Source organism: Penicillium soppii, assembly GCF_028829465.1.
Source record: "Penicillium soppii strain IBT 18220 chromosome Unknown utg000002l, whole genome shotgun sequence".
Taxonomy (NCBI): Eukaryota; Fungi; Ascomycota; class Eurotiomycetes; order Eurotiales; family Aspergillaceae; genus Penicillium; species Penicillium soppii.
This window is the reverse complement of record NW_026643232.1, coordinates 823,598-850,036: the sequence shown is the minus strand read 5'-3', so window position 1 is coordinate 850,036 and position 26,439 is coordinate 823,598. Positions and strand designations below refer to the sequence as shown.

The 26,439-nt window shown below is 48.4% G+C and overlaps 10 protein-coding genes across 10 annotated transcripts; 3 read left to right on the top strand and 7 right to left on the bottom strand.

Annotated features, from left to right (window-relative positions):
- Positions 1-17: 17 nt before the first annotated feature.
- On the top strand, positions 18-1,231 carry N7529_001666 (uncharacterized protein; the record flags this gene model as incomplete). The annotated part of the gene is made up of 5 exons (XM_057237197.1): positions 18-60; positions 116-235; positions 286-346; positions 403-539; positions 597-1,231. The coding sequence occupies 5 exons, from the start codon at positions 18-20 to the stop codon at positions 1,229-1,231; spliced, it is 996 nt and encodes a 331-aa protein (XP_057101884.1).
- A 144-nt stretch (positions 1,232-1,375) lies between these two features.
- Positions 1,376-3,839, bottom strand: N7529_001665 (uncharacterized protein; the record flags this gene model as incomplete). Its single annotated transcript, XM_057237196.1, has 8 exons — positions 1,376-2,351; positions 2,403-2,524; positions 2,575-2,848; positions 2,902-3,041; positions 3,099-3,333; positions 3,387-3,460; positions 3,517-3,729; positions 3,780-3,839. The coding sequence occupies 8 exons, from the start codon at positions 3,837-3,839 to the stop codon at positions 1,376-1,378; spliced, it is 2,094 nt and encodes a 697-aa protein (XP_057101883.1).
- A 171-nt stretch (positions 3,840-4,010) lies between these two features.
- N7529_001664 (pentatricopeptide repeat protein) lies at positions 4,011-6,584 on the top strand (the record flags this gene model as incomplete). The annotated part of the gene is made up of 1 exon (XM_057237195.1): positions 4,011-6,584. One exon carries the CDS (start codon positions 4,011-4,013, stop codon positions 6,582-6,584), a length of 2,574 nt encoding a protein of 857 aa, XP_057101882.1.
- Positions 6,585-6,882: 298 nt separating this feature from the next.
- On the bottom strand, positions 6,883-7,852 carry N7529_001663 (Sec63 complex subunit SEC66; the record flags this gene model as incomplete). The annotated part of the gene is made up of 3 exons (XM_057237194.1): positions 6,883-7,263; positions 7,317-7,621; positions 7,747-7,852. The coding sequence occupies 3 exons, from the start codon at positions 7,850-7,852 to the stop codon at positions 6,883-6,885; spliced, it is 792 nt and encodes a 263-aa protein (XP_057101881.1).
- Positions 7,853-8,470: 618 nt separating this feature from the next.
- On the bottom strand, positions 8,471-13,500 carry N7529_001662 (chromatin segregase YTA7; the record flags this gene model as incomplete). The annotated part of the gene is made up of 2 exons (XM_057237193.1): positions 8,471-11,418; positions 11,475-13,500. 2 exons carry the CDS (start codon positions 13,498-13,500, stop codon positions 8,471-8,473), a joined length of 4,974 nt encoding a protein of 1,657 aa, XP_057101880.1.
- Positions 13,501-14,752: 1,252 nt separating this feature from the next.
- Positions 14,753-15,013, bottom strand: N7529_001661 (uncharacterized protein; the record flags this gene model as incomplete). The annotated part of the gene is made up of 1 exon (XM_057237192.1): positions 14,753-15,013. The coding sequence occupies one exon, from the start codon at positions 15,011-15,013 to the stop codon at positions 14,753-14,755; it is 261 nt and encodes an 86-aa protein (XP_057101879.1).
- A 536-nt stretch (positions 15,014-15,549) lies between these two features.
- Positions 15,550-17,498, bottom strand: N7529_001660 (uncharacterized protein; the record flags this gene model as incomplete). The annotated part of the gene is made up of 8 exons (XM_057237191.1): positions 15,550-15,941; positions 16,075-16,395; positions 16,445-16,517; positions 16,569-16,816; positions 16,895-16,986; positions 17,051-17,105; positions 17,156-17,344; positions 17,423-17,498. 8 exons carry the CDS (start codon positions 17,496-17,498, stop codon positions 15,550-15,552), a joined length of 1,446 nt encoding a protein of 481 aa, XP_057101878.1.
- A 507-nt stretch (positions 17,499-18,005) lies between these two features.
- N7529_001659 (uncharacterized protein) lies at positions 18,006-18,443 on the top strand (the record flags this gene model as incomplete). The annotated part of the gene is made up of 3 exons (XM_057237190.1): positions 18,006-18,149; positions 18,205-18,331; positions 18,388-18,443. 3 exons carry the CDS (start codon positions 18,006-18,008, stop codon positions 18,441-18,443), a joined length of 327 nt encoding a protein of 108 aa, XP_057101877.1.
- A 131-nt stretch (positions 18,444-18,574) lies between these two features.
- On the bottom strand, positions 18,575-20,690 carry N7529_001658 (putative C2H2 finger domain protein; the record flags this gene model as incomplete). The annotated part of the gene is made up of 5 exons (XM_057237189.1): positions 18,575-19,058; positions 19,110-19,697; positions 19,748-20,011; positions 20,066-20,625; positions 20,685-20,690. The coding sequence occupies 5 exons, from the start codon at positions 20,688-20,690 to the stop codon at positions 18,575-18,577; spliced, it is 1,902 nt and encodes a 633-aa protein (XP_057101876.1).
- A 1,190-nt stretch (positions 20,691-21,880) lies between these two features.
- On the bottom strand, positions 21,881-25,168 carry N7529_001657 (putative C2H2 finger domain protein; the record flags this gene model as incomplete). Its single annotated transcript, XM_057237188.1, has 1 exon — positions 21,881-25,168. The coding sequence occupies one exon, from the start codon at positions 25,166-25,168 to the stop codon at positions 21,881-21,883; it is 3,288 nt and encodes a 1,095-aa protein (XP_057101875.1).
- Between the last annotated feature and the right edge of the window lie 1,271 nt (positions 25,169-26,439).

The following is a 26,439-nucleotide window of genomic DNA, read 5'->3' as shown; positions in this document are numbered from 1 at the left end:
CAACTTCCTCAATCACCATGGCTCCCTTCTCTGGGGACGGTGTGCTATGGCTCTGCCTAGGTATGGAATTTATTCGCTTTGGATTGATTTAGTTACACGATATTGACTCTCACAGGTATCTCATTATTCTTCGCCGTCCGTGGCATCGCTACAGACCTCCGTCAAGTCGTTGATCTGACAGAAATCAAACATGTTGAAAAGGAAGACAAGATCATTAGCGAAGGGACAGAAGAAGGTGTGAGAAAATCTGTCGCATATGCGTCGCCCTGCTAACACGCCACGAAGCTCTCAATTTAAATACACTCTTAAAGCTTTCTCAAAGCACGAGCCATGACCTCCGGGCTGCGTACGCTATAAAAACATCATCCCAATCTCGTTATCAAATCGACTAATATCTTTCAGGGCCTTGCGCATTATTTCAGAAAGATCCACCAAGGGAGACACTCGTGACTTGCTCTTGGAGGAACTGGCATCCAGAAACAAAGTCCAACAAGCTCGAGCTTTGAATGCATTGAACTTTCTAGTGTCCAATCGAGCCCGTATGTCATTAAGCTTGCCTATCTGGGAACTATTTGAGTGATTCTAAAGCTTTACAGTCACTCGTACTTCGATTTGTGGGCGACTTGCCGACCTTCCCACCTTTACCGCTCTAATCAATTGCCTCTGCAATTTCCTAGAAGAACATGTTGAAAAGACCACAACGACAAACTCGCCCATCCTACCAAAGACAAGACCTATGGGAGAAAAAAAGGCGCTCAATATCTTGAACCTATTGTTGCCGGAGAACGTACCCGATGCGTTGGAAGCGGGGATCATCAGCCGGTGGCTCTGCAGGTATCCTTTCCCATGTGCGTTGGCCGAGCCTTCTCGCCGACGGGACGTGGTGATTCTCATGAAAACCTGGTGGTCAGATGATGCAGTCATGAGTTCGATATTCAGCATACTTTCCTCACATCCGGATGGGGTCAAGCAGTTGCGCAAGCATGGGTTGATGGGCAGCATGATAGAAGAAAATGACCATGACGAGGAGGATGATGATGATGCCGACAGTGATATATGGATGGTAGATGCAGATGAGGCAGGAGGTACATTTGGTCGAAGTCCCCGTCGACCGCAAGAAGGAAGTGCTGAAGATCAAGCACAGCGCCGACGAAGGAGAGAAGCTATGGTCTTTAGCGATAGTGGACAGCCGATTGGCAGCGACGACATCATTCAGCGACCTATTGATTGAGAACTGAAATCTTTGCGTGTCTGCGAGACGCTGGGATTCTCTGCAGACTCAATCAACTCCAACTAGCTTGTATTTTTATGTCCGTGATACCCCTATTTCAGAAATATGATATGCCATGAATTCTATTTGGATGCCAATGTCGAACTAGAGTCCCATCCACGCACATTTAGCCAAATGATCAGTCTTCTTCCGACTGTTCTTGACTACACCAAATGCCTTGAGCTCTGAGAGAGCACTATAGAACAAAGACATCACAACTCGGTCATCGCAGGATTTACCCTGATCGGTTTCGAACACGCCAAGGAAAGCCTGCCAGAGATCATGAACGTTCACCATGGCGCCTGAATCGAGATATAGTTGATATAGAATCGCCGTGGCAGGCTGTTTGGCTGAAACTTTGGTGGTAGTGTCAATCGTCGAGGAAAGCAGGTAGTCAAACGGAGTGGCAAGCGCACGTTCGATTGCAAAGCGGGGGCGAGGACCAAATGTTTCCTTCAATGGACTCCTCAAATCAAACAAGAAGGCCTCGTGTAGGAACAAATCTTGGGGGTTGATCAAAGTTTCCGTCAGATGTTCTTGCAGAAGCGCAACCAGTCGGTCAACAATCGTGGTGTATTCAAAGTCCTGTTCCGATTGTTCAGCTATCCCCTTGGTTAGCTGGATACGCTGTTGAACCACAGTGGTTTTGGTGACAGTGCTATTAATATTGTATCCACTGCGCAGCGGACCAGAATCTGGGGATGATTCCAATAGAGTTCCGAGATCTTGCAGGATTTGCTCTGCTTCTGGGCTGTGTATAATCTGGCGCAAACGCGAAATGAGTTCAAGCAGTTTGTCGGAGTCCAACGTCTTCGTAGTGGCCATCATTTCTTCCATAACATTGGACTCGTAGAGCTCACCACAGAGCGCACGCACAGAAAGGTCAGACACATTGATCTTCTTCCCAGTTTGTGTATATTGAAGACAGGCATGTACGACACGAACTGTTTGAAAGAGTTTTCGCATTATTTGCTGGCCGGCATCGACGGACTTGATCGTTTGTTGGATCAGATATTCGTCATTTTCAATCATGTCTCGTACTTGCTTGCCAGATCCTTCTTCCACTAGATCCTCACAGAACCTGAGGGAGTATCAGCTGGTGCGTATTGAGTCAAGATTTGGATATGCTTACATTCGGAATGAGGGCAAATTTCTGATGGCTTCACAAAGCTTGCTTTGAGTGAGAGCCGTAGGAGCCGGGTTGGCAAATAATACCGCCAGAGGGTTTGCGAAGAAATGAGACATGTACGAATACTGTACATGTTAGAATATTGAGGTTGGATGCCAGTTGAAAAGGCTCATACCTTGACCATGCGACTAAATGCCTCCGGACTTTGGAAATAATCGCTTGTGTTTTCGAAGAGAGTGCTGGTAATATTGCGACCCAGCCATAATTGGGTATTTGTGTCAGTTTGTAGAGACTCATATATCCGGTCCACGCAGTTTCCGGCCTCTTGGACCTCAAAATGCTTTCCTCGTAATAAAGCAACACACGAGCGAGGCAGTCTACCTTCGAAGAGCTCCACCGAGGTTGAAATACCAAGCAAGACAGTGAATGGGATGCGATCGAGCCATGATCTAGTGAAGAGTCAGCAAGAAAAATTATAGTGGGATGTGAATGCCAATCGTACTTGAAGAGGGACAATAGGTCCGTCAAAAGTCCAGGATCAAAAGCTTCGGAATCCCGAAGAGCGAGAACCAGTTTCTTAGTCCCCTTTCTTTGTACATAGTCGTGGAGAAGGTCAAGATCATAACCGAGTAGTCGAGGTCCCTATTCGTTATTAATTAATTATTGAGCTGACGCGAGTTTCGTGATATGAAAACTTACGGCACGGTCTGTGAGGAACTTTTGGTAGCCGTCATTGCCATCCGTATTGGTGACGGTAGCCCGGATGATGTTCTTCAATGTTGTTTTCAAGTTAGGAGCATCACCTGATTCCAGTACCACCACACTGCCCTCTTCTGTCGATATCAATTGGTCATTAAGCCGTGATAGCAGTCTGCTAAGTGAAGACACATTGGACCCAACCGTAACCAACGCCGTGGGGATGCATCCATTGCAACTGTACTCCCCGTTAGCATGCATTCGTGGGTTTCGTTTGGAATATGAACATACGTCTGAGGTGAGGTTTCTCTAACAAAGGACAAGACGTCTGTCAAAACTCCAGCATCAACATCCTCAAGAATAGCCTGGAGACTATGTAAGTCTCTGAGTACCATGAGTTTCCTTCATTTGACCAACTGACCTGGATCTTGTTCTCCTGCTTTGACCATAGCTTCTTATAGGTATTGTATCGCAATTGAACAGACTCGGAATTCTCTTCTCCGTCTAAAAGCAATACAAAACGTTGTGCATTTCGTTTCTCGTCCAAGGTGGCCCCCGAGGAAACTTTGCGACGCTTTGAGGGTCGCTCGCCTGCTGCTTTTCCGTGTTTTGGTGGTTGGTAGACGTAAGCACCCTGGGAAATTTTGTTAGCGCGGCACTGCAGTTCAGGATCCTAAGACGTACCAAATTCTGAGACTTGTCATTCGACAAGCCCAAGGCACCATCAAACCCAATTTGGTCCATGTTGCTTTGTAAAAGAGAAACTTGTCGCAACTGGGGATGACTTCAAGGGCGGAAGCGCGATACACGCTAAACCCAATCAGGCGGTAATTGGTTCTCTTCCGAATCTCAACTTCTGCACTTCATCACCACTTCTGCTCTTTCGAGTTCAATGACCGATTGATTATAGACTTCATGCTGCGCCAGGCTATTCAAGGAGCCCGATGGTGTCAGCATGTCGCCCGCAGCCCTGCGACACGCGCTCCACGCCGGGCCTTTTCCGCCGCACCTCCGCGGCGTCTTGATTATGGCGGACCCAACGACAAAGTGACATTCTACGAACAGGAATCGCTCGACAGCAAAAAAAGGCGGAAGGTTGACCCTGAGGCCGAGGATAACGAAGAGCGAGAGGGGGTCGAAAAAGAGCTTACGAAGCTTGAGGAGGAATTGAAGGTTTTGGAGGAGGGGCCTTTCGCTCCCAACAGCCCCTTCATCAAGAGTCTGCCAGAGGAGGATAGGAAAATTGCTTTAGAAGCTCTTCGAAAGTTCGACGAGGAAAATCCCGATCCCGAGGACCAACCTGGGTTGGATCAGGTTTTCGACAAAGAGCTTGATGATATGCTACGGGAAGAATTCGAAGGCCTCGCGATGGAACAAGAGAACTGGGAGGATGGCGTCAAACAAAGGAGAATGATCACAGCAAAACGGTCTGCCGCAGCGAGGAAGGCGGGCGCAGATCTACACCCATATGCTCTCAAATTCAACAATTCTTTACGACAATTCCAAGAGAAGATGTCCGACGAGCGGTCTCGACAAGATTTGTGGAAATGGTACCGAAGGTGCAAGCAGACCGTTCCTGACTTTTTGACCATTATGCCCGAGAGGGCACTGGAAGCGTTGTGGAATACGCAAGCAATTGGAGAGTCTGATCAGGCTCTACGATCAACGCATCTGCAAATTCTAGTCCAAGATGCCAAATCACTCGGACAAGAACTCACTACGCCCCAAATCTTATTTTATATCGCATCTCTACATGACGCCAGTGCCACCAGCCTTGCCTTGGAGCAATGGGAGGCATACCAGGCCGAGCTCTCTCAAAAGAAAGAGGACTTAGAAGAATACTGGAAACTTGGAGTGAGGTTGTTTGCCGCGGATAACAACCCGCAGAGAGCGCAGGATATTGCCCTGGCCTTTCTGGCAAACGACCGGACCCGCCAACCGCGGGTGCTTATCCCAGTCATCATAGCATGGGGAAGGTTGGCCGGGAAGGAGGCCGAAGTAAAAGCCTGGGCCCTTTATCTGCAATTGAAGATATTCTTGGGCTCAGAAATGACCATGGAAGATTACGACCAGGTCAGCATTGGCCTTCTTACGGCGGGCCGATTGGATACTGCTGTTGCAATCTTCAAAGATATGATGGTGACAGGACAAGACCCGGCCAATGATTCTACTGCTTTGTACAAAGCTGCCCTCGGCCTGGCGGGGAACCTTCACGCATCGAGCATTGACGAACATGCTGTAAACAAAGTTTCATTGTCTGCACTTAAGGTCTTACCTCGTCGGTTCCAGAACCGGTTCTTCTATGCCAGCTGGATGAAGAAGCTTATTGGTATGGGTGAAGTCGACTCTGCCGCGCTAGTCATTGAGCTCATGTATGAGCGCGGTGTCAAGCCGGATAGCAAGCACTTGAATGGACTCATTGCGGGCTGGCTCCGCGAAGGAAACAAACTTGCGCGCGATAAGGCAGAGCGCCTCGCATGGGCCATGATCCAACACCGCATCGATGCAGTATGGAAGCGTTTCCAACCAACCGAGATTTCTCCCAAGCTTCAAGTTACACATGAGGCAGAATCCCGAATGCCTCGTTTCATGCAGAGAGATGTTCCACCTGCAAGCATCGAGACATTTTCCATTCTCCTTCTACATTATACACGCCGCGGCGATGATGACATGGTCAAATACCTGGTCAAATGCCTTGGAGATGCCCAGATTAGACCCAATTCCTACTTCATGAACCATCTTCTATTCGCCGAACTCCGAAAACAAAATGTGCGAGCCCTCTGGTCCAAATATCAGAACATGTCTGTCGCCATCCGGCCCGACTTGGAAACATATGCCTGCCTTTGGGACTGCGCCAAAATCCAATTCGATCGCGGGCGCACTGCCTTTGACATTGGTTTCCCATCCGCACGGCAATTATATGCCAACATGATGTCCTGGTACTCGAAGTTATCCCCCGCCAACCAGAAAGCCACACAAGAACAGATGTCCAAGAATCTATATGACCAGATTGTAAGATGCTTCTGTCTCTCGAAAGACGTCTCTGGCACACTCGTCGCCATCCACTCAATGCGATCCGTCTTTGGTTTTGCACCTGACGAAACCACGGTCCGCATGATCGTGCTTCAGGTTGCGCGCCTGGCTGGTGTACCAGCCGATACCCCGAAGCGGCGTCTCCGCCGCTTGTCTTCCACCCCGCGAAGCAAGGAGAATATCGGCCAAGTTACCCGTTTGCTGAAGCTGCTGAGTGACCGCAAAGCCGAAAGCCTGCGCGTGCAGGGATTGAGTATTGAGCAGTTGGATCCAGATGAAATGAAGCAATATCAAATGGAGATCATGGCCAGCCTACTACGTGTTGTGTTGAGCAAAACAGATGACTTGGACCCTGCCCAAATCGAGGGTAAACTCGAGGTCGCGGCGAAGGAGATGTTGTCTCAGCAGATCGACTTGGGGTCACCTTTGGGGTTGCACGATAGCAAGCTTCTGTAATTAATCATGTCTGTCACATTGATTTGTGTTGTGACAGTCTGAAAGCATGAACGGCGTTTAGGGCTTTGTTTCACGCTCAAAACTGGAGCTATGTATATTATTATATCCAATTACATACTTTACTCTACTTTATCCACGACAGATGGAAAAAGAAAAAAAGGAAACCCATGATATTTCAAACACCGAGGCAAGAAGATGAAATGGTATATAATAAAGTAATTCCTCGTAATGCAAGACCCATATCTCAAACCTCGCAGACGTGTTCCAAAACTCAAATAAAAAGTACAAAACAATACCTCTATTTCTTGCTCTTGCCCTTCTTTTTCTTCGCACTCGGCGGAGAAGCAGGTGTATTGGGCGAAGTCTCAGCCTCAACGAGAACCGCATCGTCATCACTCCCCTGGACAGAAGCCCCAGGGGCAGCAGAGGTCGTGGGCGCACTATCGAAGTCCTTAGTAGTCGTTGAAGCAGAGGTAGTCTTAGTCGCTGTGGAAGAATTTCCCTCCAACTCCTTCATGAAACCCTCCTGAATGCTGGACTTCTTCTTGTCCCACCACTTGCGTTCCTCGGCCACCTTTGAAGCTTGCTCTTCCATGCGCTTGCGGTAAATATCGTTGTTCATCATCTCGTTAGCGGACTGGAAGATGGTCTGGCCCCAACCGGCGACGTAGGCATTTGCCTTTTTAAAGTTAGTATGTTCAATGACTCACATTCTGCCGGACAGAATCATACCTCGGAAACAACATCTTTAACCTCATCTTCCATTTCCTTCTCCGCACGCTGGAATCGCTGCCACAAATCATCGCCCACACTACCACGCTGCAGTAATGTAGAAAGAGCCTGCTTTTGGCTGCGAAGGGCCATGATGCGACGGATGTCCTCTGCTGCGCGACGGAGGAGAGCAGCCTTGAAGATGGAGTCGGGGATGGCGGGGGCCTTCTTTTCTTGTGTGGATGTTGGTTCAAGGTGCATGAGAGAGAAGTAGATATCGCGCTGAATATGGGCGGGGAACCATGGTTCCAGGGACGCGGCCTTCTCTATAGAAGTTCAGAATGATGCGTTAGTCTTCAAGATTGGCAATTGGACACGCTGATGCGGTATCAATGTTCAGGGGAAGGGAGAAGATTGAGCCTTTCAAAAAGGCGCAGAGCTATTCACGTACGGGCCTTGCGCTTGCGGTAGAGAGAGGAAAATGTGGCGAGTGATCCCAAGAGGATGCCTAGATAGGCGAGTGGGACGGCGAGACTGAGCCAGTCTACGTCGAACATTCTGTCGTTGTTTTTGTTTTTTGTATTTTTTTTGGTATAAGGATTAGGGAGATATTGAATAAAGGTCTAATTCCAATATTCAAAGCAATCCCCAATTCTAAAAGGTATAATGTGGTGGTGTATGTGGAAGGGCGAAAGAGAGTCGCGGGTCAAGCTCGAAAGGCCAGGGTGTTTTAGTGGGTCACGTCACATGTTTCCCTTTCCTTATTTATACTTCTTTTTTCGACTTTCGACTTCTTCGCTCTTTTTATATATGGGATCTTGCAGTTACATTAATAGTTTAGCCAAGAAATGAGAATTGTCGATGGACTTCTACAATACCTAACTACATATGTACTTAGAAAATATTCAAAATATTCAAGAGAGGAACTTTGTGACCATTATTTTCGTAGTCTACATACATTGCAAATGAAGCGCTTACTGAAATCATACAAACAAGAAAGAAAGAAAAAAACAATAAAAAATTGGGTAGTAGACATATTGCTCCATCCATCCATCTCGCCACAAAGGAAACCATCGATCAAAGGGGAATATTGAGTTCACGTCAACATATTGACAGAGTAATAAAAGGGAGGGAAAAAAAGAGAGGTATAGAAGGGAAAAACCACTTTTAAGCTGTCAAGGGAAGAAGCTCAGATTGGCTAGTATGTCCTTGGTTGTTTGACTGATGGGTCCGATCTCCTGCATCGCCTGCATATCTTCGAGGACATCATTGTAGGTTTTTCCAAGACCGTCAGCAACAACCGTTCGGTTCCATTCTCCACGCATGTGCCACACGTAATCCATTAGATTGGTGTTGACCTGTTCCAATTGCTCCACGGAGAAACCACTGGTCGACAAGGTGAGCTGTTCATGTAGCCGCTCAACAACATCGAGATCAAGGACGAATGGCTCATGGGGTTCTTCTTGGACGATTGGTTGCAGATTGATAGAATTGCCCGCTGACAAGTTCGGCGCATCGAACAGCGGAGGTTGCGGCTTTGCTTGCGATTGGCTGCCATTGAGGAGGCTGTTCTCCTGAGTGTCTGCGTTGTCCCGGAGTCGGGGAGAATTCTGGCTTGGTTGAGTATCAGGCAAGTGGTCTTCTTGGGTCACACGGTCTGGGTATAAGGTGAGGTCGGGGAATTCAATTCTTGCGACATGAGGACTTTGGGTGTTATATTGTTGATTTGACAGATGCTCCGAGGACTTTTTGTCAGAAGTCGTCTGAGTAGTGGATGCTTCGTTGGTGTAATCGGCAGGCTGGGAACCAGGAGCCATTGGAGTCATGGGGCCTCGCTGAGAGAAGCTAGAGAGCCCAGATTCTCGGCGAACCTGCTGCGAAGGTGCAGTGTGAGAGTATGGAGGCTTTGGTTGCGCGGATGGTCCGAATGAGCTACCCTGTGTGTCCTTGCTACCCGAGTGATCATCAGAATTGGACATGAAGATATCGCCATCGGCGTCTCCGTCTCCTGCTTCACCATTTGTTCCGTTGCTCACACCGGCAGCATGGGAACCAGGCTGTTTGGTATCTGAGCTACCGGCTTTATGAACACCATTGACGAAACTCAAGTTCGATTGGTTCGTAGGTGTCGAAGGGCGAGATATGGATTTCTTTTCATCAACCTCATTACCATTGGCAGGGAATAAATCAACAGCATGATCTGGGCCACTTGGATTCTGTTCGGTGTTGTTTTGCAGTGCATCCGTAGACCCAGGAACGGGAACAGAAACAGCTCCATCTCCTTCCTGGGCACGTTCCTCTTCAGCACGCTCCTCTTGGACGCGCTCTTCATGGGCACGTGCAGCACGCTCTGCTGCCTCTTTCTCGCGTTCTAACTCACGCAAGTAGACCTGTTCGCATTCTGCCATAAGAGCTGGATCAGCTGCAACAATACCGGCAATGTCAACCTCCACATTAGAGAGAAGCTCATTGGACCGCAGGGTGCGTTCATGATCACCGGTTTGGCGATTGTCTTTGACCATGCGCTTGATGTCCGCCACAAAGTCGATGGGACGTTTGTAATACCCATTTGAGAGACGTTTTTCAATCGTCACAATCTCCAGGTTGTAGAAGAATTTTCCAGTCGAGGTTTCACGAAGACCCAGCACACCGTGTTTGTCAAGCGCTTTCTCATAAGGCCGGAACATGTTTTGTTGGTCTGGGGGAAGATCGCTGGTTATGATATCAGGATTGTCCTCTTCCCACAAGTACCGAATTTGAGCTTCGTCAATTACACCCGACCTGAACCGCTTGTACTTCTTGACCTGATCCATAATGGGTTGAATTCGGATTTTCAGAAGATTCAAGGTGTGATAATCCTTGCGTTTCTGAGCCTTCAGTTCCTCCTTGGTGAGTGTAACCTCAGGCTTGGGAGGCGGGGGTGCAACTTCCAATTCTTCCAATTGACGAAGTTTGCGGTTGTCTGGGTTAGGGAATCCTTTCGGGGGAGTTTTGACGAATTCAATGATTTTTGCGAAGAATTCATGTCGTGCCTCATGGCTCGGAGCAGGTAGATCAAACAAGTTCCTCTTGGAGAATCCAAACATGTTCTTCAACAAAACCTCGTCAACCTCCTCTTGTTGCGATTCAAGAATTCCGAGCAAGAGAACAGGGTCAGAAGGTGGCACGGACCGCAGAAGACCCATAAAGGTAGAAATCACAGCAGGTCCGACTGTTTGAGACCATAAATGGATGTTTGGAATGTAAATCACGCTTGGCTTGTGTCTCTTGACCTCTGTGAAGAGCTGAATGACAGCGGCCTCGGGTGAGCGAGTGGAGTCACTCAACAAGGTGGGCAGATCGAATGCTTGCACGTGCAGACCCTCAAAAACATGCAACAAGGCGGCTGCGAGATATTGTTGACCCATGCCGTGAGAGCCGCGGAGCAACAACCGGGGTCGGAACACACGTGAACGATCAAACTCCTGCAAAAGGAGCTCTCGGCTGAAACTTTCACCATCGTTTGGCTCTTCAAATTGAGCTTCCTCAAGAGCAGTAAGCTTCTTTCGCTGGGGCAGAATTTGTGATAGCAAAGACTTGATTTCAGATAATGGCTGGCGGAGGAGAGGTTCGATGTTTGGAGGGAGCGCAGTCGCACCAGATGAGGTAGACCGCTCTGAAGAAGGCACCATTTTTTTGATTGCCAGCATGAAGTCTTTGGGGGCAACATCGATTGTCTTGGGGTCAATAATGAGTTTTTGGTCGGATTTGTAGATTTGAGGGTATCTTCGCTGCACGGCATTGATTGCAGCTTCTGTGCAAAGCGCTCGCAAATCGGCACCGCCATAGCCCTTTGTCATATCCGCGAGCTGATCCTTGATAGTTCCTGGGAGCGGAGGATCCCATTCTTTAGTGTGGATGTCAAGAATAGCCCGTCGGGCCTCAAGGTTGGGCAGTGCGAAGTAGAATTCACGGTCGAAACGGCCAGGGCGACGAAGAGCAGGGTCTACAGAGTCGGGTCGATTGGTAGCACCAATCACAACAACTTGACCTCGGCCATCCATGCCATCCATCAACGCAAGAAGGGTTGAGACGATCGAGGCATGGATCTGTTCCTGTTTACTGGATCTTACCGGTGCCAGTCCTAACATAATTTATTAGTGATGGAAAAGACGACATATTCAGAGGAGTCTAACTTACCATCAATCTCATCAAAGAAGATGATACTAGGCTGGTTCTTGCGGGCTTCTTCAAAAAGAAGTCGAAGTTGTCGCTCGGCCTCACCGACCCATTTGCTCAGTGCATCCGCGCCCTTTCTCATGTAGAAGGTGACCTTTCGTCCTTCCGAACTAACGCTGTTCGCCAAAGCGCGAGCCATGAGGGTCTTACCAGTACCAGGGGGACCGTGGAACAGGACACCGCGAGGAGGCGTTATCTTGAATCTTTGGAAGATCTCCGGGTATAGCAAAGGCAATGACACCATTTCTTTCAATTGGTCAATGTGTCCTTGCAAACCACCGACATGGTCAAAGTTGACATTCATGTCCACCCCCAGGGGATCTGCATCGGCCAAAGCCTGCTTGTTATTGAACTTGCCTAGGTTGGCAGGCGTGCCAGATGCGGCCTGAGCCGTGTCGGCCGACTGGTTGTGTGTAGCAGCAACTGCACCATTGGGACCAAGACCAGTGCGGGTTGGTTGTTGCATGCCTTCATCATCACTGCTATCGCTGTCCACTCCTCCGGCTGCAGCGGGGCCACCAGGACCACCGAGGATTGCCGAATTTCCACCACCACCGAATGGACCAGTGGTTGAAAATAAAGTACGTTGCCAACCTCCACCTCCGCGACCTCGGCGTGATGGAGAGCCAACCACTTCGTGGTCAGAGTCTTCGTTAGGCTGTAGTTCGGGTCGAATAATGCGATAATCAACATCTTTCCGGTTGCGACGTGGCTTCTCGTACACAACCGGTTGGTTGGCACGACGACGGGCACGACGACCAGGGCGAAGGTCTTCCAGTTCTTCGGCGATCTCATCTGCTTCTTCGGAGGGGGCGCGGGATTGGAAGTTCCTTTTGCGCAGGCCAGGGCGGCGGCTGGTAGAGCTATCTTCGGCTTCTTCGCGATTTCGGCTCTGTTTGCGGGGAGATTCATGTTGTTCGGGATCTGAGTCCTCTTCTTCATCATTCGATGCCTCTTCCTCCGGTTCAAAATCACTTTCCTCATTATTGGTTTTGCGTTGAGAGCTCCGAGATGGCTGTTTTCGGCTAGATCTACGTAATTGAGCTTCTTCATTTGCCTCTGTGTCTTCAGTGACTTCTTCGTGAGATTGCGCCTGGAGGGATCTGCCTCGAAGCCGGGAAGTTGGGGCTTCATCGGTTGGTTCAGTATGGCTGTTTCTTGCATCGCCGTTTTCCGATTCGGGGACGACAACTTCTTCGTAAGCCATTTCCTCGTCCACCAAGTCATGCTCAGCATCGTTTATCTGCAATGTATCGCCTTCGCCGCCATGGAGTAGATCGCTATCCACGGCCTCCATTGAATCCTTCAAAGTAGTTTCGTTGATAACCTCTTCGGCTTCGGCTTCGGCTTCTTCATCTTCATCTTCTTCGTCGATCACTGTACGCTTAGCCAGACGGCCAGTCCGGGAAGCGCGGCGCAATGGCATATCAGCTTCTGGGCTAACTGTACCTCGCTGGACGGTTTCCACGTGACGACCAGAGTTGGTGAGGGCGTAGATGTCTTCTGAGGCGTCACGCGTGCCGCGGGTTACACGTTTTTTGTATTCCAGGTATTGCGCTGGTTGTTGCAAAGCACCACGCGGCAATCTCAACCTGAGGACATTGCTCTTGCGTGGAGGCGTAGCTTGAGCCTCCTCGGCGTCATCCTCGAGTACCTCCTCCGAATCGGGTTCCTCGTATGTTGGTCGGTGGCTTTGAGTGGTTCGCCGACGCGTTCCTCTAGCATTTCGTGGGACATCAGGATCGCTCGAATCTTCTTCCGCCTCGTCAAAAGACAGATCTTCGGATAACTCTTCCTCATCAGAGGTGAGACCGTCGTCAGAATCGCGTCGTCTCTTCTTGGCGGGCGGGCGCGACTTTTTCTTGGGGCTTGACTTGGACTTCCGGCCGGTCGAACGTGAGTAATGGGCGCGATCGTTGTAGTCCTCGTCATCGGAGTCGGACTTGTTCACGACCTCCTCAAGGGTGCGTTTTGAACTACGAGCCATGGCGCAGTGTTGGTTGATAGGGGGATCACTTCAGAATGGTACAGTTAGCACAAGAAATCCATCATGAGAGCCACAGTGAAGGATAATTGAATGACAGCAGAGACCGAGATAGGAAGCAAGAGACAAAGAGGCAGAAAAAGATGAACCTTGGGATGCGTGATGCGGGCAGGGTCAACACTTACAAATGGCTCAGTTGTTGCCAGCAACTGCTGGACCACCCGATCAAAGAAAAATAGACTGCCTAACACAATAATGACTTTGAAGCCTCCGGACAATTGCTGATCAATAGGTTAGCGGAGACGGCACGGTGGAGCGCAATCAGAGATGGAAAGGTCTCACGGACTCGGGAACGCGTGGGAAAACAAAGACAAAGGGCAATCAACCCAGACCAACGTACAAAGAGCAATTGACAAATGTAGCAAACGATGGGGACCTCGAATGTTTCAATGTCTTTCAGTCTCTTTTCAGGTGAAGAAGGGCGGCAAAGGACTCGCGCTCATCTGAATGCATCAGCCACTGTGTGGCTGGCCCCCCATTAGTCAACAAAGCGCACGGGCCACTCATTGAATTGCTTCAATACCCCATTCTCTCCATTCACGTCAATAATGTTCCCCATGAATCAGAGCTATTGAAAGGATTTGTTGACCTTGAAAAATTATTGAATCGATCATTTTTGTCATTTTTAAACCCCAATTCTGCTCAAAACAGCGACAGAGGGGGCAAAATATGAATAGAACGTTGGGATGACAGTCGACGTTAAAGAGCGATCAGGGACATGAAGAAGACGAGAATAAGGCACTTTGTTATTTTTGGCCTCTCGCGGTTTCGCCGTTCCTTTTTTTCCTTTGGCACTTTGAACCTGATATCATGTGCCGCTGACTCAGCGTGGCGCGTGGGGCCGATCTTATCTATAATCTTGGAATGAACGTGGGCTTTTATATCTTGATATATATCGGATTGAACGCTTCAGCAACGAGAATACCCATAATCAACACCAAAATTGTTTGCTTCTAGACCCGAAAATTGGTATCTATGTAGTGAATTGCCCTGACATTGCTGCCGCCCTTTATGAAAATGAGTTATACCTATTTGTTTTTCCACTCCTCTACAACCCTATGTAAATTTCCATGCTTCTTTGAATTGCTGTCGATACCATTCAGAGAACCATAGTATTGTATGAGAATGATTAGTATTTCATAATTTCATTTTCGAATTCACATCCTCCCATTCTGCCATTGTTTCGGCCATTTCCCTACTCTTTCCCCACCAGCCAGCATTCAACTAGAGAATTTTGTTCTGCATCATTCTTCTCGTGCTTCTTGAACATTTTCTCGTGTGGCGGCTGCTGAAGGGACTGTCGGCTCGATGACATCTGGGACGTTGAAGCTTCTTCGGCAGAAACAGGAAATGTGCTGTCTAAAATGCTGAGCTCTGGCTGTTCTGCAATCTGGGCAAGCTCTTGTTGTGATGACCGATTAGACGCAAGCTTTCTTCTTTTTTCGCTGTCCAGCATCAGAAAGGGCGACGGGTGTATTTTAGGACTTGAGTATATTTGTGAGCTTCAAGTGTTCTTTTTACAATAGCTTGTAAAGTAAAGATGCAATGTTAGGAGCGTTATGTAGCTGCAGAAGCTCTGATTATTGTGACTGATTAGATGCAGTTTTCTATAGTGCGTGATGAAGAGCCTTCAGATCTAGAATTTTTTACTTCGCAAAGACTTGTATTCAGTGAGACCTTATGTCAATGGATAGTCGTATATCTTGGAGAAAGAGTTAAAGTCCCGTCTAGTCTTACTGCGTGCGACCGCCTCCTTTCAAAAATTTTGAAGCATGATTAAGTCTCTTACTTGATTGGTTTTGTTGTCTTTGTTGTTAAATTTCAAGACAAGCGACAGTCATAGGAAAGTGAAAACTGAAAGCCCTTGCATCCAACTAAATCTGTATCTTAGTCTGGCAAAAATTCGAATCAAATCACTCCGCGCTTGTGCGTTGATTGTCAAGAGTACATCACACAGCCACGTGCAGCATATTACTTCCAATTCTTTTCCACCTAGAGGGAGTTCTCCATAATTGGCCCTTTGTATACCTTGCGACCTTTCCAGGCCCAGTAAATCAAACTGAAAATCAGAACTGCTCCAAAGATCAGAGATGCGTAGTTCATGTTCATGGCTGTAACGGGTTGGTATGATGGGAAAAGCATGAAAATGCACGTAAAACACAAATAAACAACAGAGATAGTGTTGGCAATCACACCAAATCCCTTAAGCCTCCATGGCCCATAGCTCAAAACTTCCGGTGTACACAAACGGCGCCATAGCATAAATCCAACCGGGAGTAAATAAGAAATATGAAGTCCGAATACGGCCAGGGAGAGAATCGCGTTGAAAGCCGTAGTTGAGCCAATGTTGACCAAACCGAGAATGACGAGGAAGGCCGAAACAACTGCCACAGACCATATTGGGACTCTGTCTCTTTCGCTTACTCTTGAAAGTAGATTTGAGAAGGGAAAGGCTGCATATGTTTATGATCACGGTAAGCAGAATGCATCATACGTATGAAGAAAAAAAAGACCGACCTTTGTCTCGAGCCAAGCACCAAAGCATTCGGGATGTAGATGCCATTAGCGGAATTGTAGCCAATCCTGCCGTGAGAATGAGAGTACAGGTCATAGCGGTGGCAGCAGCAGAACTACCGGTGATACTGTGAAAGATCTCAATAATCGGGAATCCGGTAGTGGAGTTGAGTGCGGCATCCATATCTCCCATGCAAAAGAGGATTGCCAAAAGAAAGGCGAAACCCAAGATACCGTTGATTCCAAGCGAGCCTAGCATACACCAAGGAACAGAAATCTCTGGCGTCCGCACTTCCTCGCACAGATGGATCGCACCATCGTATCCTTATCGCCAAGTCAACGCGCATTCCATCGAAGCATGACGGTTACTTACCAGCTAGAACATAGCAACTTGAAAGCATCCCGATACTCCATGACACGCCATCACTTTCCCACCCGGAGTTATTCTGGAACAGAGTGAAAACAAAACTTGTAGTGTGCTTGCTCGGGGAACAAACCCACATCACCACGAAGATCACAGCAAAAGCGACCACGTGGATGATGAGAGAAGCGTTCTCAACCAGAGCCATCAGTCTAGTCCCCCAAATGTTCATCCCGCTTGACGCTAGCAGAAGGGCCCAGTATATCAATGTTCCGTGCCAACGGTGGGAAATATAAGATTCGACATTTAGGGTTATAAGGCCTTGGACCATGGTTGCTGCTAAAAAGGGGGCACTGGCTGTAAATGCGACCCAGCCAAAGGTTCCTAGGGTTTAACGCAGTAGTTAGCTCAACCGAAATGTGGTATCTATCTTTCAACCTGCAGAAATATGTTCAATCATACCTATCCAGCCTGTAAACCAGCTGAGTACATATTGCCAACCGGTCGGAGCAAGTTTTGCAATAAAGTGATACTGTCCACCGGCAGTAGGGTACCTAAGACATTTAGTTGATGATACCCTGGCCTTTCGATGGAACAGCACTATAGTATACTACTAACATTGAGGTCATTTCGCCCAACGATGCCGCTGTCGATACAGAGCCGATGAAAGCGACTGTGGAGCAAAGTTAAAATAGGCCAAAGCCGAAGAGTCTTCAAACTTACCGATAAATCCATAGAATAGAGATACTGGTCCTCCGCTAACCAGCCCCGACACCATTGTACTATCCACCGTTGGATCAGCATCGGCACTATTCGGTGTAACGATCTGTGAATATCCTACCTTGACAATGCTTCCCATGTTGCCATCAGTACTGCAGCCATTGACAATATTGTCAAAGGCGAGTAGTTTTGCTGCTCGCGGGGGACGGTCAGATCAAGATATTTGCTTCTTGATGATCCATCACTAATTTACCTTCAGCAATAGCTCACTGACATCGCCTTCGCCTTCATCCTGATAGGCAGATAGGCTGACATTTTCAGTCTTCTTCTTGGCGTTGCTGTCCATTGCAAGTTGTATGAACCAATGCTGGAATAGGCCGGAATCAAACAGCGTAAGTTAACGACAACTTACCTCCATATTTATGCCATTGTCTCCAACTGAGTATTCCGATGCCCGGTTTGCCACAAGCCATTCACACATGAATTCCACTAGTAATAGATAACCATGTTCGTGTGATAATCTACCTAGATATGCTTATCTACTACTGAATGTGGGGATTTCCGAGATTCCGAAGAGTGCCCATAGTTTTTTTTTTGATAAACACAATGAATACATAGTACAAGAATCGGAATTTGATCCATTACGCAATTGATCAAGGATAGCATGACATACTGCCAATGTATCTGGCCAAGTATACAAAAACATCTCAGTATGACAAGAGAGCAATAGACACCCCAGGCATCAATGCCAAGTACGCTATACCCGAAATGGACCGCGAAGTTCGACATCAATCACCCTTTGGTTTCTTCTTTTGATCAACTTCAGCAAGTTATACAGCAATTCAAAATAATCATGTTTTCACAATCAGTTCGTCGGTTTACACCGGCAATGGTATCTCTTCAGTCTATCCGGGCACCCATCACCCGGCGCTCCTTCGCCTCCACAGCCACATTCAACACATCTTCATCTGCAAAGCCAAGTGCCTACAAGGAAGGGGTAAATCTATAACTTAATCTTCGCTCTGTAAAATTCAAATTTGCTAATTGATTAGATGAACCAATATCGATCCTTCGCCGGCCCCTTTGCCAAGGTCTTCCTGGGCGGCGTGTTCGTCTACCAAGTCCTTTATTGGACCTGGTTGAAATTGGAGATGGACGAGACCAAGGTGGAGAAGAATGGTGAGAACTAAAAGGATGAATTCAATTTGTTATCAACTTTACTAATGTCTTCCCAGAGAAAGTTGCCGTGCTAGAGAAAGAGGTTCGGGAAATTACCGAGACTAAGAAATAAAGGGGAAAAAAAAAGAAAACCTGTATATTATGTTCGTCAAAGCCCCGTATAATAAGATCAACCTGCAATCGCAAGGGAAGAAAATCGCTATCCAAAAACCATGCAAAGGAGCTCTATAATAGTCCAACCCGTCATGCAGCCGCAAATTTGCGCTTTCGCCCAGGAGCCTTGCGGTCCAATTCCCCGCAATCCATCTCAAGCAAAGGCGAAGACCAATCCTGTCCCCTCTCCCCTTTCTTGAAATGCTCAATATCAATATGATTGAACCGTTCATCCGAAGCCGCGGGCCCATGACTCAATGGAATCCGACGATTACAAAACCCGCACCAGAAATCTGACTGGCCAGCCAAATCAAGCCGATTATTCGTCACCGAAGCGATAACTTGATATTCTGGTATTCCATGTTGTCGCACGTGCTGGGTATATACTTCCGGCCGGTAAAAGAGGCGCTCGCAATTTGCTCCTTTGCGCGGATCGTGGACCGTGCAGAGCCAGCTGGGGACGGCGAGATGCTGGGAACTCTCGTGACGCTTCCAGTCGGCTTTGCTGCCGAAGGACTTTGCGCAGTGGGGAAAGGTGCAGCCGTAAGGACGTTCGTGGCGTTTCTGATGTTTTCTGTTATACGTTAGGAGTGATACTTGAGAGAGTGGTGGATGGATGGCTTACTTCATTTCGCAGCGCAATCGGGTTCGCTTTGGACATGCGTCGCATTGGAACCAGCCTTGCTTTTCGCTTGGGTCGTGGGTGGATTCATTATCGTCGGACAGGCGCTCTAGAGCGACCGAGAGGACCTTTTGTAGCATTTGGCGTTGGGGTTGGGAGAGGTGAGCATCTGAATCGAGATCAATGCCCTCATCCAAATTTTGAGTTGACTTCCGCCCGCGGTTGTGCATCATTTTCGTCATGGCATTGATCAGGTTGTCGGCTGCATCTGTGATGGATCCTTCTGGCTTTGCGCTGCGGTCCGTCGAGGCCTCCTGCTCTGTTAGACCCAATGAGCCAAAAGCTGGAAATTGAGATGCATCGGAGCCTGGCGCTGAGGTGCTGTATTGAGGTGTGGGTGTGGGTGTGATAGTGCCAAATGTGAAGATATCGGTTCTTTGTTGGGACATGAGATTCTCTGGCTCGAGCTCGATGCTTGGGTGAACAGTGGCCATGTCTTCCTGTGTTTCGAATACCGATTCATCGTGCGAGGTGTGGTCGTCGAAGTTCTGTCCGGATCGACCGATGACCTTCTCATACCAGTCCATAGACCTGCTTGCGGATTAGTATTTCCCAGGACTGAGTACACATAGTGAACTCACATCTTTAATAGTGAGCCTCCATCTTCGTCGTGATGCATTCGGTTCAGATGTTGCTTGAAGTTATCCAAGCGTGGCCACCGCTTGTTTGGACGCGGGCAGTTTGTTCCAAAACACATGTACATCATCTTGGGACCGCGCTCCGGTTCCTTGTTGTGTACACACTTCTTATGACGAGCGAGGTCATTGATAGTTCCGAACCCTTCTTTGCGCGGGCAATTCGGCTCATCGCATACGAAAAGCTTGCGATGACGGGCCTCGTGTTTCCTGCAAATGTCAGTCTTTTGCAGTCACCTCCAACAAAGAAATCAAAGAACATACCTCTTATCCGAAGGACATTTACCAACCCAAGAGCACGTAGCATGATCACACCGCACAGATGTGTCATACATAGACGGCGACCCGACAAATTCGGACGTATACGAGGACCCGGAGCCGAAGTGAGGATCGCAAGTGGCCTCCGACGCATCCTTATGTGGGCTCGACTCAACACCATAGCTAGAAGTGACGACCGACTGTGTCGCACAGCTGGCTCCTCCATAACCCGAGTCGGCAGAGTGGTAGTTGTCCACATATTGGCTGCCATTTTCGGAGGGTTCGCTATAGTGATGTTGAGAGTAGCAGCAGTCTTGGTCGGGTACGGGCATGCTCATATGCGGAATCGACGAGGTAGGAACACCAGTGACCAGCAACGGATTCCAAGCATCTTGATCGCTTGTTCGGGAGTATGAATAATATTGATTTGAAGACCAGAAGGAGTTGGAAGGGTCGAGAGAGCCAAGTTGCAAATCTATATTTCCTTCAAAGGAAGATTTGACATCATTATCATGAAACATGATGCCTTGAAGGACATCAGTGGAGTCAGTCCAATCTTGAGGGTCCTGGTGGAGTTAGACTTGGTTTCTATTAGTGGGAAGTTGGTAAGCACTAGTTAACGAACCTCCATAATGAGTGAAGTAAAGAAAGTCAAAAGTAGTGAAACGCACACACCTCAGAATCAGCGGGAGGGGCATTATTAAAGAATTGAACAGCTTACAACGTAATGCAAATGCCAAAACCTACGCACGCACAAAAAAGCACCACACGCGAGAGACACGCAAGCTCCACTTCGCCCCGAGCCGACTTCACCACGCGATAGCGAGTCAAGGGTTAGAATGCGAGGCATAATTATAAAAATGGAATACATTATACTAAAAGCGCAAGAGACTAAGTTCACCCTCGCGTGCCCTCGCGTGTAAGCGTTGTAAGCGTGGAATGCAACATGTCATCCCTTGATTGCACAGCCCCCATAAATATGCTTTACGGTTGATGCTTAATGCTTTATTCGACCACCATATTGCAGTAACAGGGATTCAAAATATGATAATTATGACGATATCAGTGCTGCGCGAATATTGACTAGTGATCAAGATCATCAAATATTGTACGGTATGGTCTTACAAGAAAGAACCACCAAAAGTAGATCACCCCCACCTCCCGGATCCCCGATCTCATCACCCGGGTTCAGGTTCTTACCACGCACACACGTATCACAATCACACAGCTAAGCCGTTCCTGCACGAGGCATGCATGACAATATTCCAAAAGGGAGGCGGAAGCAAGGACTTATGGATCTGGCTATGACAGTAGACGATCGGCATGGTGCAAGGGATGAAATGTGCACGTTATACGAGATCTATCACGTTTCGGAATTAGACATGTTTGATTAAAGGTCCTCCAATCTCAAGTTTCAAGTTTCAAGTTTCAAGTTACTATCTTGGAGGGAGTATACGGAAAAATAATCGAGTTCTTATAGTTCGAGTTGATAGTACGAACCGTGGAACCGTGTGATCCTAGCCCGGGACACTAGTACGGAAAAGGTAAAGTCAAAACATAATCTGATCTCTCATATGCCATGCACATTTAGCACGCTGTGCTTGAGAGAACACGGAAATCCCGCAAAATGTATTGGTAAATTACGCAGTACAGAAAATGGGGCCAAAATGAGAATGTGTTGTATCATAGCTAAATAAGTGGTCTCGCATAACTCTCCAACATTGCGCCATCTATTGCGATGAAAGCTGATGCAAAAAGAAAGGGGGGAATAAGCAAGGGAAAATAAATAAGAAAGACAAAAGAGGGCTAATGAACCGAGAATTATCCAGAAGAATAAGTGGCTGTGTAAGGAATATTCGCCTCCACGGGCTGGTAGTAGTCCGCGGGGAAGACCCGAAATTGAGGAACAGGATATGAGTGAATAGCACTCAATTCCGGGGAACTCGGGCGCGGAACGGCGTTAAAAAGCGGTGGATATGTCGAGTTTTGATGCAGGGGATGGGTCTGGGTCTGGGCCTGCTCCTGAGCCGGATGTGGACCCTGGAAACCAAGATACCGATAATCAAGGGACTCTTCTGACATAGAGTCTGGTTCCATAGAAAGTTCGGTGCCAGAGATGGAGTAGTCAAGCGGGTTGAGGGGGTTGCTAACGTTTGGAGGCGCATACTGCGGCTGCAGAGACGTTTCGTGTGTTGAGTATGGAGCGAGGGGTGTTGCCGATCGCCCCACTAGATTGTTGACAGGGACGACAGGGATCGGGGCACTAGGTTTTGATAATCGGAGGACAGGCATGGCTAGCTGTTCCAGGTGCTTGCCAAGGTGGACTGACAACTTTCTCCACTCGTTACAGACATTCCCGCAGAAGCGACACGGCTCTGATTGGGGGGATCGGTCAGTCTCATGCCGACATTCTTCGACCATTTGCCATAATCGCTCAAGGTCTTGCTCCCTTCGGCTACTCGGCCTCTCTTCGGTCGTACTGCCTTTTTTCTTGTTGTTTGGTTCGGGCATTTTGTGTTCTCGAACCAAATGTTGCACGAAGTTGTCTTTACGATAGCAAATATGATTGCACTCGTGGAATGCACAGGTCCACCACTCCAAGTGTCGATGTCTCTCATTCTCATGTCTCACCCAGTCTGCTTTACGCTTGAAGGACTTGGGCTCATTACAATTGGGGAATGTGCAGGTGAAAGGTTGCACATCTTCCTGGACATGCTTAGACCAGTCGGATGGTTTCTTAAACGATTTCACTTGGAAACAGATCGGACATTCGAAGCGGGCGGGGAGACGTTTGACTGGCGGAGAGGGGACTCCAGGGGGAAATTGAGCCGCGGTTCCCGCATCCTCCCCGATCGCATATACTTGCTCGTGGCCGTCGGTGAAGTTGCTCACGCGGAACTGAATCTGTGCGGCCTCGGTCTCGGCCGAGGCCGTGGGGTCCTGCAATAATGATTCTTGGCCACCCTGAGCAAAACAGAAATCTGCAGATTTACACGACCGGTTGGCAGCCGCGTGTGCGTGGTGCTGTTGCAAGCCAACCAGAAGTCTGTATCGGCGATCTTGCTCATTTGCGAGACGGTGAATAAGAGCCGGTTCCAGCCTGGGGTTCATTTGCATGATCTGTGATCTGAACCCTTCAAAAGTTGGAACGGGGAGACTCTGGATGGCAGGGAAATCCATGGCCACCCCTTTCATGTCGCTCATGTCAATGTCATGCTCGTCCTCCGGTCCTCCGGTATTCGGGTCTAGAAGTGTACTGGTAGGTGTCTGAGCCGCCTCGTGACTGGCACGAGGAGACGAAATATTTGGAACTGGTGGTCCCCCGTGGGCAGTCATCAGGTTGATCAGGCCCGGGCTACTTGGTCGAGGGATTTCGCTTCTGCTTCGACCTCGGCCGGTGAACTGGTGGAGCTTCGTAGAACTCCGCTCTGGTGGAGATGGTGCAGGCGGGACTGCTCGGACAGGCTGGCTACCACCAACACTGGCTATCTGACTAGTCATTGCCATCAGCGCGTTGCTCAAGCTTGGCGATCGCGAATGGCGACGGTTCGAGAATGGGTTACGCGGTGAGTGACTTTGTTTCACCTGGGGGTCCTCGGTATCGCGCTGAAGTCCAGGGTAAGTGCTGCCATGACCGATCGACAAGTCGGACGCTTGCCGCTTCAACATCGAAGAAGCTTGCAGGAAAGGACGCCTGAGAAGACTCGTTCGCTTTCTCGGTTGATCCCTGCTGTCCAAAGAGAAGTTCTCGAGGGAAGTGGTCACATTGAAAATGCTGTTGTTATCGACTGTTGCTGCGAGAGACGCCGTCTCGAGGTCTCGTACGCGCCTCTCAAAGGCTATCATAGCGTCGGTGGAGCTATCCGGCTGCATGGCGTGCGATCTGGGTGTTGGGTCGCGTGGGGGATCATGCCAGGGATACAGACGGATACTCTCATCTGCTTTGGTTGGCGAGAACGATGAGTAAACTTCAGGTGTGCTGCGATCATATCTTTCAGGATCGTCAACCTCCGCTGACGTCTCGTCCGAATATGTGCCGATACTCTCTTCGTCTTCGCTCAGGCTGTCACTGCTTTCATAGACCAAGATACCCGGTCCAGGATACGATCGGTCTCCAGTGTGAGAGTTGAGGGTGAAATAATCCTCTCGTGCCAGGGGATTATCTCCAGTGCTTCTTGCTCGCACTCTCCTCGGGACATGTAGCCGAGGGCGCGGGGGCCTAGGCGAGCCTCCCGCGTCACTGTTAGCTTCACTCACACAGACAGACCAGGATTTGATGTCCCCATCTCTCTCTTCTTTTACTCTGTGGAGGTGGATGTCGTTCGGACTTGGCACGTATTGATCATCGCGGGAACCCGGTTCAATGCCCGATGGGTGGTGTTTGGATGAATCTTCAGGCCACGTGCCGTCATTGGATCGTTTCAAGGGCGCCGGTGAGGTTGATCGGCCATCATGGTCGTCTCCCGACTCGTCGGGGTCCACAAGTAAATGTCCCGATGACTGACTGATTCGCTTTTGGTGTATGTTGCGTTCGTTGGGGGAATCGCCTCGAGAGAACTTGGTAAATTTGATAACTGGGCTTCTCCCTCTAGTTTCACCTGAATTCAGCACGTCCGACTCCTGGACTGAAGGCGCAAATCGGGATGGTTCTACATTATGAACGGTTGGCACGTGATTACCATGGGACTCCAGGCCTGTCAATGTAGAGGATGAATTTGGATTTTCGGAGCTCATTCCGTGCCACGGGAAGGCGCTTGGCGCCATGGGTGAAGACCAAATGGGATCAACAGTCGCACTGGCCTCACTCTTGTGTGATGAATAGCTGTCATCTCTCCACCTGCTCGGATTGCCCAGCTCGATATCCTCTGGTTTAATAAAAACTCGCTCGGAGAGAGGGGAGGTACACGTGTTGAGGTCCAAATAGCTCGGCTGAACTGTGGGGTCAATAGCGTGAGGGGATGAACCCGGCCTACTGTGTGGACTTCCGACAGGTGTAAGACGAATCGCGCTGGCTTGAAAGGAAAGTTCTTCTGGATCAGATGTAGTTGAGAGATAGGGATCCGGGGCACATGGAAGAGCGTGCCTCTGAACGCTCGAAGTGGGCGACATGTTCGTGTGTTCGTTGTTGAGCCTCCCCGCGAACACAAAACCAAAGGTCCGAGACTTTGATAGGTAGGGTCGATCAGGTACTCATTGAGTTAGATGTGGGGGGGGGGTGTCTCCTTTCTTTAAACAAAATAGTTGTACCTCCAGTACTATATATTAGGCTGAAGACCTATTTAAATGAATTAATGGGAAAGATTAGAGAAGTGTAAGAAAATAAAAAAGATTGGGGGGGGGAAAGACCGACGATCAAAAAGTATTAGCGAAGAGTTGTCGGGAAGGGGAAGTGAACAAGCGCCGGGCGCACCCACTTGGAATATTCATATGCACATCCAAATTAGAATGAAATTAATGTGATAAATAACAGGAATGATTTGAGTGATTTTAATGAAATTAGAGGACTAGTCAGGGATGTGAAAATGGTTCCACAATAGTCAGCTTCAAGTTTAGCCTCAGTAATCATGGTATGATCTTTTTCTTACTCCATCTACAACCTTAATGCATCTACGCTAGACTTAAAAATAAGGACTATGTATGCATGTACGGACGAGGCTCATTTCAAAATCTAAAAACAGTGTTTCAACTTGCCCTTGTGGCTGTGAATTATGTCCTTGATTAACATTGCATGCATTACTTGCATTGCCAACATGGCCGACAATATAACCGCCCCCAGCCCAGCCACAACGATCCAATTTCTATTCTTATCCTACTAAGCCTCCAAGACGGCTGAAGATCTATAGGGCTGAAAGCATGAGAATGAAACGGAGCCCCAATGAATTCGAAGAGAATTTCAGCATTGACCTCTCCAAAAGACCTTGAATCTGGAGTAGTGACGGAGTACTCCATTTCTGATCCACCAAACCCCGCCAGTGACTTCAGTTCTTTGGTGATCTGCACAGCCACTGCTTCGGGATTTACTGATGTGACCGCGATCCACACGGATCAAGGCTAATGCTTCTGTTATTTTTATTTCTCTGCATCTACAAAGGATAGGTTTATCTGTGGGTAGTGGGGGTTTAGAAACACATTTTCGTGAATGCTTGGGTATTCTTGGACGGAATAAAGGAGTTAGTACAGCTCGGAAAACCTACTTAGGGAGGAGAGACGGCTTACAGCTAATTGCTTATACTAAGAATAACTATTCCAGGGCTGACAAAGTGAATCTATATAAAGGGTAATTAAAGTAAGCGGTACCTCGAGGTAAAAACAAACCATTATCGCATGTCTCAGATTCACCCCGCATTAATGTCTCCGCTTTGGTCATATTGTTAATATAT